Genomic DNA, 14,196 nt, shown 5'->3' with positions numbered 1-14,196 from the left:
GGCCATCTCCAACCACTTCCTTCCCCCTCTCCACCCACATCCCCCTATCCACCCACATCCCCCTATCCCCTCCCCACTCCAGTTCTTTCTGTGTCCATCCGTGGAAAAATAATTCTCACTCAAGTCTTTTACAACTGCACTTTCAAAAGCTGAATTACCTTGCCTTTGGCCTTCCATTCATCACAACACTTCTGCAGCTGTTAATTTACTCAACTACTCCCTCACTTTCATCTTTGAACTTCCCATCTGCACAACTTAACTGTGCCTCCTAACTTAGTGTCACCTGCAAACTTAGATACACCACTCTCTATTCCTTCATCCAAGTCATTGATTACATCGTGAACGACTTGAGGCCCCAGTACAGATCCCTGGGAGCACCATTGTCACATTGAGCCAATCAGAGTACATTCCCTTTATTCTCCTATCTCCTACCTCCCACCTAATTACCAACCCATGTCACAAGATTACTTCCAATTCCAAGCACTTTTAGTTTTGCTAATAATCTCTGGTGCGGAACCATATCAAATCCTTTAAGACCCTCTTTAAAACCCACTTCTTTATCCAAGCTTCTGTGAAGCGCCTTGGGACGTTTTTCTATATTAAAGGTGCCATACAAATGCAAGATGTTGCTGGTGCAGGAAGAATAAAGTACAGCTTTACTCCTGGTGAACTTTCTAAAACTTAATTTAATGTACCTGGAGAGTTGTCAAGGTGGCACAACGCATTGGAGCTGCAGCACACTAAAACATGGAGTAGTATGTGGGATCATCTTCATAATGTCTCCCCAAAGCAGAATGGTTTGGGAATTAAGTAAAAATCCAGATGGTTCCACACAGGAAGAGAGGGAAATATCAAAGTGTTAGTCACAGCTCCTAGCAATTAGCTATACAGTAGCATTGCAGAGGACCAAAAGCAAGAATCCAACCCATTATAATGAAGGGGTTCAAACCCCTTTCAGAGCATGTTTTTGGAGACTTGGGGAAAAATAACTAAGAAAATGACAAAAAAAAAGTCCATGTTATGTCAGTATTCGTAGTTTGCTACCTAGAGGACTTTCAGCATTGTTTAAACATTTCCTCACACTCTGAGCACCCACCAGTTGTTCTTGGAGTTGGTCCTGTAGGTTGCTTTTCTCGACATTGACTGTCTTCAGCTGCTCCTCCAGCTCGTCTGTTCCAGCCTCAGACTCGGCTAATCTGGTGTTCAGCTCTTCACGTTCTTCATCTAGATCATCAACTCGTTGCAGCAGAGCTTTAATCTTAGCTTTGAGAGACTTGATTAATTTTTAAAAAAACACAATTAAAACTACAAATATTTTTCTCTGCATTCTTAAAAATGCCCGTTTATAAAATCTGAACCATTTCTTCTTTCCAATTAACAATACTTTGTAACGGTTACCTTGTGAATATGTTCAGGCTGTGTTGTTGTTGTATGAAGGGTATTACAAAATTTATTATAATTCCCTGCTCTTAGAAGGAAACTATATTCTCTCAGGCCACTAGATGCCAACCATAATTCCCCTTTCTTGGTGTAACCAAGATAAAGTTTATCTGTTCTGTTGCTTCAACCCCTTCCTTTTTCCCACCAAGCCAAATCTCCGGCCAGTCCCCCTTCCATTCTAGCCCTGAACCCCCATCTCCCTTTTCCCATTTCCCCTGCCTTCTCCAAGCTCACCTCGTTCATGAGGTCTACCACTCAACCTCCCTTCATGACTCCCATGCTAGCTGACATTCCTCAGAAGCTTTCTCCCTCCTTTTCAAAACTGCTGTCACCTACCCCTACTCAAAAAATCCACCTTCAAACCTTTGTCATTGCAAACTACCACCCCATCTCCAACCTCCCTTTCCTCTCCAAGGTCCTTAGAAGTGTTATTGCTTCCCAGGTGCATGTCCATCTCTCCAGCAACATCCTGTTGGAATTTCTCCAATCAGGTATCAGCCCCTCTCACAGCACCAAAACAATCCTAACCAAAGTCAGGACCAACATTCCTATGACTAACTGTGGTGAATGCTCTCCTCAACCTCTCTGCAGCCTTCGACACAGACAACCACACCATGCTCTTCCATTGCTTCTCTGCCATTGTCCATCTTGGTTCCACTCTTACCTATCTGATTATAACCAGAGCATCTCTAGTAATGGCGTCTCTTTCCATCCCTGCACCGTCATCCCTAGAGTTTTCTAAGGATCCGTCTTTGCTCCCTTTCCCATCTACATATTACCCCTTGATAACATCATCCTTAGACATGTGGTTAGCTTCCACATGTATGTCAATGACACCCAACTTTGCTTTTCCATCACTATCAATCCCTCCACTTCCTCTGTGCTGTCAGACTGCTTGTCTGACGTCCAGCTAAACATTGGGAAGACTGAAACAACTATGTTCAGCCCCAGCACAAGCTCTATATAGTCACCACTGACTCCATCCCCTTTCCTGGCCACTGTCTCAAGCTTGACTAGATTGTTCACAGCTTGGGTGGCCTGTTATATCCCAATCTGAGCTTCTCACGCCATATACTTTCTTTACAAAGACCACCAACTTCTACCTTTGCAACATCACTTGCCCCCGCTCCTATCCCAGTTCCATCAAACACTGATACGTACCATATCACTCTCAGACTCGATTACTCCACTGCTTTCTTGGTTGGCCTCCCATTCTGCACCCTACATAAATTTCAGCTCATCTAAGACTTTGCTGGCCATATCCTAACTCGCGTCAAGTCTCGTAAGTCCATCAACCCCCTCCCCCTAACCAAGTCCTCGTGGATCTATATTGCCTCCTGGTCCCCCAACACCATGGATTTAAAATTCTCATCTTTGTGTTTCAAGGTTTTCATAGACTTTCTTCCCATGATCTAGTCCAGCTCTACCACTGTACCCCCTGCCCCCTCCAAACTACTGTTCCTCTGTTTCTTTATTCTTGGACAACCCTAGTCACCCCAGATCCCACCAATGATGCCTTCGATTGCTTAGGTCCCACAATTTGGAATTCCCTCCCTAAACACCCTCCCTCTCTACTTCCTTCGCTTCCTTTAAGACATTCCTTTTGATCACCCTTCTAATCTCTCCCATGGCTCAGCGTCTGACTCAGTGAGGCTATATGTTAGACACTATAAATGCAAGTTGTTTTATTGGAAATACTAAAATGCAGAGATTGCAATGCTTTACAATACAATAATAAAACAGTGAAAGGTTGACATGACATTATTTCAACCTCAAGATGTGCGACTGCCTCGAAGCATGCCAGAGAGCTATTGGTCTGGTTTGTGGACAGAAACGGACAGCAACAGCTTGCATTTATATAGCGCCTTTAATTTTAAAAAAAACATTGATTGTTTTCCTTTTTTGTGATTTAATTAGCAGTGATGTTGGGATATATTTTATTGACCAATATGGGGATATCATCACTTCTATCTACTGAATATGCTACTGGATCACCAATGGCTCTAGTCATAGTGGTACAAGAATAAAGAAAACAAACTGCAAATACTGGAAACGTGAAATGTTGGAAATGCATGTGTCAGCATCTGTAAAAAGAAAAGTCAGGATATGACATTTCAGATGCAAACCCTTCATCAGACTGAAGACTAAAAGTTAAGTAACCATTTTAGTAAGATTGGAAGAGACAAAGAGGGGAAGGGGAAAGGAAAGTATCAACAGTAATGCCAATGCCAATCACATAGAGGGAGTTAATGGGTTGAATTAGCAAACTGCTTAATAGAAAATCATAAGATATAAACAATCATCAGTGATAAGACATAAAAAGGACAAAGAATGTGCAGATAGTGGAGGATGAAAAGACATGGGAGAAGCCATTACAAAAAAGATGAAAAAGTAAAAAGGTTGCAAATGCAGCAGATCTGAAATGAAAGCAGAAAATGCTGCAAAAACATGGTGGGCCTGCTAATCCCGAGAAAAGGAAAGGTAGATCAACATCACTAGCTCAGACCTCCCACTGCTATCGCAGTCTCCATCCCAAACGTCAACACTATTCCCCTCTCCCTGAATCTCAGCAGACCCATCCTACATCACAAGCACCCCTGCTGCAAAGAAAATAGGAGATATAGCTAGGTCTGAAATTACTAAGGACGATGTTCAGACCAGAGAGCTAAGATACCGTTGCTGATGCTGGCGTTGAGCTTCATTTAAGTGTAGGAGACCAAAGACTGGTCAGAGTGGCAAAGTAAATGTAAGTTAAAGGGTAGGTCACAGGGAGGTCAGGGTCACTTGCAACCAGAACAAAGATGTTCAGTGAAAGCATTCACCTAATCTGCATTTGGTTTCCCCAGTGTAGAGTTTTTTTTATTGATTATGCCTCTGTGAAGCACCTTGGAATGTTTTGCTATATCAAAGACACTATATAAATGCAAGTTATTGTTCTTATTTAGATAAAACAGTGAGCAGCGAATGCAGTACACTAGATTATAGGAAGTATACATGAATTGCTGTCTCAAATGGAAAAAGTATTTGAGGCCTTAGACAGCTATGTAGAAAGAGATATATGGAGAAGTTTGCATGTTCTTAGCTTGAATGGGAAGGTTCAAGGGAAGGTAGGAGTGATGGAAGAGTGAACAAAGGTATTACAGAACGACCGGCCCTGTGGAAAGGGTCGGGGTGTCGAGATCATATTGTAGGTAGCGGAAATGACAGATGATTTGATGAATGCAAAGGTTGGTGGGATAGAAGATAGTCAAGGGGCACCCTGTTGTTGTCAGGAGGGGGGAGGAGGTAAAAGCAGAAACCCAGAAAATGAGGTGGCAGTCAAGGGTCTCACTGTAGAGGGGAAGCCTTGGATGAGGAAAAGGGGTGACATTTTAGAAACTCTGGTGTGGAAAGCAAAGATATCACAGCAAATGTGATAGAGACTGGGAGAAAGGGGTGGAGTTTTTACAGGAAATGGAGTGAGAAGAAGCATAATCCAGAGAGTTGATGGGCTTGCAATAGATAAGAACATAAGAACATAAGAAATTGGAGCAGGAGTAGGCCAATCGGCCCCTCGAGCCTGCTCCGCCATTCAATAAGATCATGGCTGATCTGATCCCAACCACAAATCTAAAGAACACAAGAAGTAGGAGCAGGACCCGGCCACACAGCCCCTGGGCCCTCTGCGCCACCCACAGGGCATTGACCGATCCGAACTCAGCTTCATGTCCAATTTCCTGCCCGCTCCCCATAACCCCTAATTCCCTTTACTTCTAGAAAACTGTCTATTTCTGTTTTAAATTTATCTAATGATGTAGCTTCCACAGCTTCCTGGGGCAGCAAATTCCACAGACCTACCACCCTCTGAGTGAAGAAGTTTCTCCTCATCTCAGTTTTGAAAGAGCAGCCCCTTATTCTAAGATTATGCCCCCTAGTTCTAGTTTCACCCATCTTTGGGAACATCCTTACTGCATCCACCCGATCAAGCCCCTTCACAATCTTATATGTTTCAATAAGATCGCCTCTCATTCTTCTGAACTCCAATGAGTAGAGTCCCAATCTACTCAACCTCTCCTCATATGTCCGCCCCCTCATCCCCGGGATTAACCGAGTGAACCTTCTTTGTACTGCCTCGAGAGCAAGTTTGTCTTTTCTTAAGTATGGAGACCAAAACTGTATGCAGTATTCCAGGTGCGGTCTCACCAATACCTTATATAACTGCAGCAATACCTCCCTGTTTTTATATTCTATCCCCCGAGAAATAAAAGCCAACATTCCGTTGGCTTTCTTGATCACCTGCTGCACCTGCATACCAACTTTTTGATTTTCTTGCACTAGGACCCCCAGATCCCTTTGTACTGCAGTACTTTCCAGTCTCTCGCCATTAAGAAAATAACTTGCTCTCTGATTTTTCCTGCCAAAGTGCATAACCTCACATTTTCCAATATTATATTGCATCTGCCAAATCTCCGCCCACTCACCCAGCCTGTCTATATCCCCTTGCAGGTTTTTTATGTCCTCCTCACTCTCTATTTTCCCTCCCATCTTTGTATCATCTGCAAATTTTGATATGTTGCACTCGGTCCCCTCCTCCAAATCGTTAATATAGATTGTAAAGAGTTGGGGACCCAGCACCGACCCCTGTGGAACACCACTGGTTACTGGTTGCCAGTCCGAAAATGAACCATTTATCCCAACTCTCTGCTTCCTGTTCGATAACCAATCCTCCACCCATGCCAGAATATTACCCCCAATCCCGTGATTTTTTATCTTAAGTAATAATCTTTTATGTGGCACCTTGTCGAATGCCTTCTGGAAGTCTAAATACACTACGTCCACTGGTTCCCCTTTATCCACCCTGTACGTTATATCCTCAAAGAACTCAAGCAAATTTGTCAGACATGACTTCCCCTTCATAAAGCCATGCTGACTTTGTCCTATTAAATTATGCTTATCTAAATGTTCTGTTACTGTCTCCTTAATAATAGACTCCAAAATTTTACCCACCACAGATGTTAAGCTAACTGGCCTATAATTTCCAGCCTTCTGCCTACTTCCCTTTTTAAATAACGGTGTTACATTAGCAGTTTTCCAATCTGCCGGGACCTCTCCTGAGTCCAGGGAATTTTGGAAAACTATCACCAAAGCATCCACAATCCCTACTGCCACTTCCCTCAAGACCCTAGGATGGAAGCCATCAGGTCCAGGGGATTTATCCGCCTTGAGTCCCATTATTTTACTGAGTACCATCTCCTGAGTGATTTTAATCGTATTTAGCTTCTCCCCCCGTAGAGTCCCCTGTTTGTCCAGTGTTGGGATATTCTTAGTGTCCTCTACTGTAAAGACTGAAACAAAATATTTGTTCAGCATTTTTGCCATCTCCATGTTTCTCACCATTAATTTCCAGGTCTCATCCTCTAAGGGACCTACGTTTGCCTTAGCCACCCTTTTTCTTTTTATATAACTATAGAAACTCTTGCTATCTGTTTTTATATTTTTTGCTAATTTCTTTTTATAATCTAACTTCCCTTTCTTAATCAATCCTTTAGTTACTTTTTGCTGTCTTTTGAAGAATTCCCAATCTTCTATCCTCCCACTAAGTTTGGCTACCTTATATGTCCTTGTTTTTAGTCGGATACTATCCTTGATTTCTTTACTTAGCCACGGATGGCTGTCATTTCTTTTACACCCTTTTTTCCTCAGTGGAATATATTTATTTTGAAAGTTGTAAAATAACTCCCTAAATGAACACCACTGCTCATGTACCGTCTTACCCTTTAATCTATTTTCCCAGTCCACTTTAATCAATTCCGCTCTCATACCATCATAGTCTCCTTTATTCAAGCTCAGTACGCTTGTTTGAGAATCAACCTTCTCACCCTCTAATTGGATATGGAATTCAACCATGTTGTGGTCGCTCGTTCCAAGGGGATGCTTAACTAGGACATTATTAATTAATCCTGACTCATTACACAGGACCAGGTCCAAGGTTGCCTGCCCCCTTGTAGGATCAGTTACATACTGCTCAAGAAATCCATCCCTGATGCACTCAATGAACTCGTCCTCAAGGCTGCTCTGCCCAATTTGATTTGTCCAGTTAATATGATAATTAAAATCCCCCATAATTATGGCTGTTCCCTTATTACATGCCCCGACTATTTCCTGATTAATACTTCTTCCAGCAGAGTTGCAACTATTAGGAGGCCTATATACTACGCCCACTAATGTTTTTCTCCCCTTATTATTCCTTATCTCCACCCAAACTGTTTCATTATCTTGATGCTTTGTCCCAATATCATTTATGTGTATTACCGTGATTCCTTCCTTTATTAACATAGCCACCCCACCTCCCCTTCCTTCCTGCCTGTCCTTCCTGATTGTTAAATACCCTGGCATATTTAATTCCCAGTCGTTGTCACCCTGCAGCCATGTTTCTGTAATGGCCACAAGATCATACCCATACGTAGTTATTTGTGCCGTTAACTCGTCCATTTTGTTACGAATGCTACGTGCATTCAGATAAAGAACTTTCAAATCTGTTTTGTGACGCTTAGTTCCTGCTTTTTCCTTTTTTAACACTTTACCTATTACTCCATACCTTCTGTCCCTTCCTGTTACGCTTTCCTCTCTCTCCCTGCTCAGGTTCCCAACCCCCTGCCACTTTAGTTTAAACCCTCCCCAACAGCACTAGCAAACACTCCTCCTAGGACAGCGGTCCCGGCCCTGCCCAGGTGCAGACCGTCCGGTTTGTACTGGTCCCACCTCCCCCAGAACCGTTTCCAGTGTCCCAGGAATTTGAATCCCTCCCCCTTGCACCATTCCTCTAGCCACGTATTCATTTGAAATATCCTCCTATTTCTACTCTGACTAGCACGTGGCACTGGCAGCAATCCTGAGATTACTACCTTTGAGGTCCTATTTTTTAATTTACCTCCTAACTCCCTATATTCTGCTTTTAGGACCTCATCCCCTTTTTTACCTATATCGTTGGTGCCTATGTGCACCACGACAGCTGGCTGTTCGCCCTCCCCCTCCAAAATGTTCTGTAGCCGCTCCGAGACATCCTTGATCCTTGCACCAGGGAGGCAACACACCATCCTGGAGTCTCGGTTGCGGCCGCAGAAACGCCTGTCTATTCCCCTTACAATTGAGTCCCCTATCACTATAGCTCTTTCACTCTTTTTTCCTCCCAGCCTGTGCAGCAGAGCTACCCGTGGTGCCAGGAAGTTGGCTGCTGCTGCCTTCCCCTGATAAGTCATCCCCCCCAACAGCATCCAAAGTGGCATATCTGTTTGAGAGGGGGATGGCCACAGGGGACCCCTGCACTACCAGATATCTGTAGAAAGCCCATTGTCAGAGGAGGAGAGCGAGAAATCAGAGATGAACCAGGTAAAGAAAAGGGATAGTTGGAACTTGGCAGCACAGTAAATGATATTCATATAAACAACATATCCTCACTCACCTTTACAAAGATTGGAGCTTCGTAACATGTAATGCACAATGTATATTTTCCTTCTCTGCCTTCCTCTCCCCTTTCACCCTCCTCCTCCTCCCCCTCCCCCTCCCTATTGGCCGATGCAAACCAGCATTTGATGCAGTAGTACAGATGTGAGGAAATGGCGTTGGACCATATACTTAACGCTGGATCAAATATGGACTAAATGTGTACACATTCTTAAAAAGTGGTGCGTTTATTACATTGCAATTTGCCAGGTCTTTACCTCTTCGTGTCTTAGCATGCTGTTGATTTTCACTTTCTCTTTGTCCAGTTCACTGCTAATCATTTTGAGTTGCTGCGTAGTGCTCTCCAGTTGACTAGTTATTTGTCTAACTTGCTCTTCAAGAGTCAGCACCACACTCCTGTCTGCCATCTTGGTTCTCATTTCTTCCAGCAGCATCTGCTTAGAGAGCTCTGTCCAGAAATACCAACAGAATTAAGAAACCAAACCACATTCCTATAAACCTTGCCACTTTTATACTGGTGCTTTTGTAGTTTGAATTCTAGGAGTTCATTATCCGTGAGCAAGTTTCTGACTTGTACATTACTAAATCCGGCTCCCTTATCTGGGGCAGGGGCAGAATCATGGACCCATGATAAACTGCGTCTATGAGTCTGTGCCAGATTTTGCAGTGTAAATGCCAAGAACTGGCTCACAGACATCAGTCTCCCAGAATCCAAACTAAAAGGAACATTAGATTCAATTATCAGTATTACTGAGATCACTCCTTAAGGGGTGTACTGGTCCATGTTAAAGGCGCTGCAACAGCCGGACAGCCATTCTGGGAGCACGGGGATGCGTAAATGAGATAAGGAATATGTAGATGGTTCTACTAATGATGGCAAAACAAGCATACTCTTGGAGACACTGAAAGTTGGTACGGTCCCAGTTGTTCAAGTATCTCAAAGTGCATTCCTTGATTTTATATGGTAAAATTAATTTTCTCCTGATTACCTTTAACATTTGCTGTTTGTTCTTGTCTTTAAAGTTGCAGCATCCAGTATGTGCTTATCAAAAGTTGTATTGTGAAACTGTTCCACTTATTCAGGTTACACATAACCCACAACCAGTGTTTAAAGAAGTTCATAAACATTAGGTTTCTTTCCAATCACTGTGAAGTCAAATCAGGAATATGCCTCCATGATCTTGTACTTGCTAAGAGTTTGATGCGGGGGTGTATTGAGGCGTGTTGAAAGTGGTGTTGCTCTGCAGTCTCCAGGCATAAAGACTCCTATTGGCATTTCAGTAGATATGTTGCCAGCTGCTTGATGTAAAAACTACTGTACAGGATGAAAGCTGGTAACCAGATGAATAGGAAACCATCAGGAAATGCCTGGGGGACTATCTGCAAGATGAAAGCTAATGGGATCATCTGGGCTGTCATCAAAGCAGTGCTGAGGGAATTAATGAACATAATCCTGGGACCCACTGAGACTCTGAAAGGTCCAACTACAAGATGAAAATTCCTCAAATCTGACTCGAACCCTCAGTTTAAAACATGAGTGCATTTTTCTTAAATTCGATTCACTGCTGCTCCCTCCACAGCTACCCAACCAACCACAAGTAAATTAGTGCTCAATCCCCAAAAGGTGCAAGAAATACCAAGAATGGTGTATGGCAGACTTACCAAGGTCTCTCATCAGTACATGCTGTGCCTTGACTTCCTCCTTCAGGATTGATAGCCTCTCTTCTAATGTAGCGCTTCCTAAAACAGAGCTATAGAATTAACATCAGGACAGCTAAGGAAAATAGCTCACAGCTTTTCACACTCCAGCTCTGCCCTATTGGACACAGTGACTAACTGAAAGGGGAAGCAGCCCGTCATTTAGGGGTGAGAGTGGAGATTTTGGTGATCAAATTTTTTTATTGAATTTAAGGATAGCAGAAAACGGTTTTAAAAATATAGTGGTGCTTTAAGTCATGTGGACTTGCCCAGTGCAGTTCAACCATGAATGAAGGTACATCCTTGGCATAAATGCCAAATGATACCTACATCATTTAAAAATATATTTTGTTTCCTCACCCCTAATAAATGTGCCATGTCAAATTTGGGATTACCTTTCCGGAGCATCTCTTTATCACTCTCAAGTTTTGTTACTGTCTCAGAGTTCTTTCTATTAATCTCCTCCATCTTTTTGTCAAACTCTTTTATCTTCAAGAGTTGCTGCCCTTTTTCCTTTTCGAGTTCTTTATTAAAATTATCTATTTTCTCTTTCATTTGACTTTGCTGCTCTGCTGTGGCCTGCAGCTCAGCTTTTAATGGGTTAATGCAGTTCATGAGTTCACTGAGATGTTTGTTTATTCGTGCCAGGTCTTTGCTCTGTTCGGAGGCCCAATAAGACACATCAGTTGCTGTCATCATACCATCCCCCAGGGTGTCCTTCACAACTTCCTGAAACTTGCTGAGAGCCGATGGGAGATTCTGGTTATGGCAAATGGTGACAATGGAATTGCTGACCTTTTTAAGGGTTGCTTGTGTGCAGGCACAGGCATCACATGGTACCAGAGCTGATTCCACTGTCTGTGAGCCAATGCTGCGAGTGTCTGTAGCTATACGAGAAGTAGAGTTTCTTAGTGCTTCACGTAATGTAGCATGCACAGGTGTAGAAGAGGCTTGCGAATGAGTCATCCCAGTAGATTTGATGCTGCTCGGGGATGAAGACGAGTTAGAAGGTACAGATGAACAATTCTTCAACCTGTCAATCTCTGCCTTGGAATTCATCAGGTCACTTTGCAGTTTAGAAAGGTCTTCCTCCACCAACTTTTTCTATTAAAATAAAAACACAATTCAATAGATTAAATAATCTGCTCTGGCAGTTACGATATTTCCTGTTTGAATTAAACTGTAACAAGTGCATAAAGCAGGATTTTGACACATGGCAGGTGATGTTTCATTATTTGCAGCAATATTGTTTCTGTAAAAAAAGCAAAGCAAGAATTTTTTTAAGTTACAGGACTGTGGAATTTCGCTTGAGTTTTTACCTGCCAGGGGTGTTGTGTGGATGGACTAATAACCCCAACAAAATCTTCCTGAAAATGCGTCCTTGAAGTCTGCCAAGTAACCTCACCTTGGCAATCAGAAGTGATGACTGGTATCATTTCCAGTGTCCCAATCAAGTGCAACTTCCAACAAGTGCAACTCTTCCCAAGCTGTCAGGTTGCCATTAGATAGATGTTGTCGCCGTATACTCTGGGATAGGGTGAAAACTATAACTCAGACGGTGCAAATAAAAAAGGCAGCTTGGGAAGAGTTGCACTTGCTGGAATTTGACGTGGGCACTGGAAATGGTAAATAAGCTTCTGATGAGAGAGGGGTTGCCAAGGTGGGGTTACTGAGCATACTTCAAAGATACATTTTCAGAAGATTGTAGGTTCAAGTCCCACTCCAGAGACTTGAGCACATAATTTTGGCTGACACATAAGTACTGAGGGAGTGCTGCATTGTCGGAGGTGGCGTATTTCGGATGAGACATTAAACCGAGGCCCTGTCTGCCCTCTCAGGTGGATGTAAAAGATCCCATGGTATTATTTCGAAGAATAACAGGGGAGTTCTCCCTGGTGTCCTGGCCAATATTTATCCCTCAACCAACATCACTAAAGCAGATTATCTGGCCATTATCACATTGTTGTTTGTGGAATTGTGCTATGTGCGAATTGGCTGCTGTGTTTCCCTACAACAGTGACTACACTTCAAAAGTACTTCACTGGCTATAAAGTGCTTTGGGACGTCCTGAGGTTGTGAAGGGTGCTATATAAATGCAAGTCTTTCTTTTTTCTTTTACACACAGAATTTGTCAATAGCAGCTGAAAATTCACACGCCCAGACCAATGGACAGGCTTATGTGGGGGGAACTTCCTGCAGGCATTTCTAACTTTAAATGACCAATTTTACAGGTGCGTTTAGCGACCTTTTTTCAGAATTGTCTATTTTAAAAATACTTATGTTATAAATGTTATTTTTAGTTGTGTACACCAGTCCAAATGAAGAAGAAAAATGGTGGCCATAAATAGCAAGAAGAAATTATTTGAGCAATCTTATTGGTTTGTTTTGTGGCAGTTCCAGCTTGCTGGATTTAGAAAAATTGATTAATTTGATTGGATAGTTTTGTGGTCCTTGGTTGCTGTTAATTGGTAGCTTTTCTTTGTCTAGTGAATCGATCTGTCTTTAATTGTTTCACAGTTAGTTAAAAAAGAACTATGAGCCAATTGGCTCATTAACAGATAGTGCTTACTTGAGCCGATTGATTGTTTTTGTCCGATGTATATATAATGCTATCAATGCAGTGAGACACGAAAACTTTTAATTCCATAAATGTCACTTTCCCTATTCTACTTTATCTTGTTTTTAATTTGAAGTAGTTGCTAACAAATTTGTTCTAAATTTTGTCAATTGTATATTGGTCCACTGACTGAAATAACCAAACCTATTCAGCTTGGTGCAACAGAATAAACTGATGTTAAGAGCAAATGGGCAGTGTCTCTGTGCCACACAGACAAGGATAATCCAGGTCAGTCTGTTGATATTAGAACGGTATCCCTCAAGAGAAATTAATGAAGGGGAAGAGAGAAAAATTAAAAAGGAAAGAAAAAAAAGGGGTCAGATTACAATGCATTTGAATTCCGTTTCTCTGTGTCTGCCTGTTCAATTTTTAGTATTATGGTTTCAAACAAGAAATTGAAAGCAGAGCAGTTCTACAAATGTAGTGAAAATGAATCCTACACTGCGAGAATGCTGTGCCTACCTGCTGTTGGATGGTCCCCAGTTTAAGCATGCTGTTCCAGTATTTCTTCACCACCAGGCCAACAGACATGGATGGACCCAAAGACTTGGAGATAGGGATACTCTGCTCCTTCGTAAGAATGTCAACGTAGTGTGTGAAACTCTGCAGCAGTAGCACCAGCCTACAGAAAGTACAAGGTTTGCATGGAATGCAGTGACCACTGTTAACACTTAAAATGTTAAAATGGAATTATATTGGAGTGGATATTTAAAGTTTTATTAAAATCAGCTTTTTTTTAATATGACAGAATTTGTTACAAGGTACACAATCCTGTTTTATTTGTAGAGTAAACCAAGTCCTGGGGACAGACATAATTACAACAGGCCACTTGGTAATATCCGCTGTATGTCACAAAATAGTTTTAGATTTGGTTAATGATTTGGCAAAGAAGATGCCACATTGTTACCTATTAAATAAGTTAACTAATTAACATCTAATTAAGCAAATCCATTTTGTGATTTGCCATATTCCTGCTGAGGTTATTATAATTGGTGGGA

The 14,196-nt window shown here is 42.2% G+C and overlaps 1 protein-coding gene and 1 long non-coding RNA gene across 5 annotated transcripts in view; one reads left to right on the top strand and one right to left on the bottom strand.

Moving 5' to 3' along the window:
• The window catches only part of LOC137342155 (coiled-coil domain-containing protein 157-like), a 30,372-nt gene that overhangs the window by 8,892 nt on the left and 7,284 nt on the right, over window positions 1-14,196 (bottom strand). For 3 of the 4 annotated variants that reach the window (XM_068005876.1, XM_068005877.1, XM_068005874.1), the window contains 5 exons: window positions 13,661-13,820; window positions 10,977-11,685; window positions 10,546-10,623; window positions 9,141-9,331; window positions 1,097-1,273 (listed from right to left, as the gene is read on the bottom strand). In XM_068005876.1, coding sequence (XP_067861977.1) covers window positions 1,097-1,273; window positions 9,141-9,331; window positions 10,546-10,623; window positions 10,977-11,685; window positions 13,661-13,729 — 1,224 coding nt within the window. In that variant the 5' untranslated portion in view covers window positions 13,730-13,820. The remainder of the gene's footprint in view (window positions 1-1,096; window positions 1,274-9,140; window positions 9,332-10,545; window positions 10,624-10,976; window positions 11,686-13,660; window positions 13,821-14,196) is intronic. The other variant, XM_068005878.1, reaches the window with a different exon arrangement.
• Window positions 1-14,196, top strand: part of LOC137342158 (uncharacterized) — a 22,792-nt gene extending 8,596 nt beyond the window's left edge. Inside the window, exons 2-3 of the long non-coding RNA XR_010967209.1 lie at window positions 12,707-12,812; window positions 13,572-14,196. This is a non-coding gene — a long non-coding RNA (uncharacterized lncRNA). The remainder of the gene's footprint in view (window positions 1-12,706; window positions 12,813-13,571) is intronic.

This window comes from Heptranchias perlo, chromosome 25, assembly GCF_035084215.1.
Source record: "Heptranchias perlo isolate sHepPer1 chromosome 25, sHepPer1.hap1, whole genome shotgun sequence".
Classification (NCBI taxonomy): Eukaryota; Metazoa; Chordata; class Chondrichthyes; order Hexanchiformes; family Hexanchidae; genus Heptranchias; species Heptranchias perlo.
This window is presented reverse-complemented; position numbering and strand designations above follow the sequence as displayed.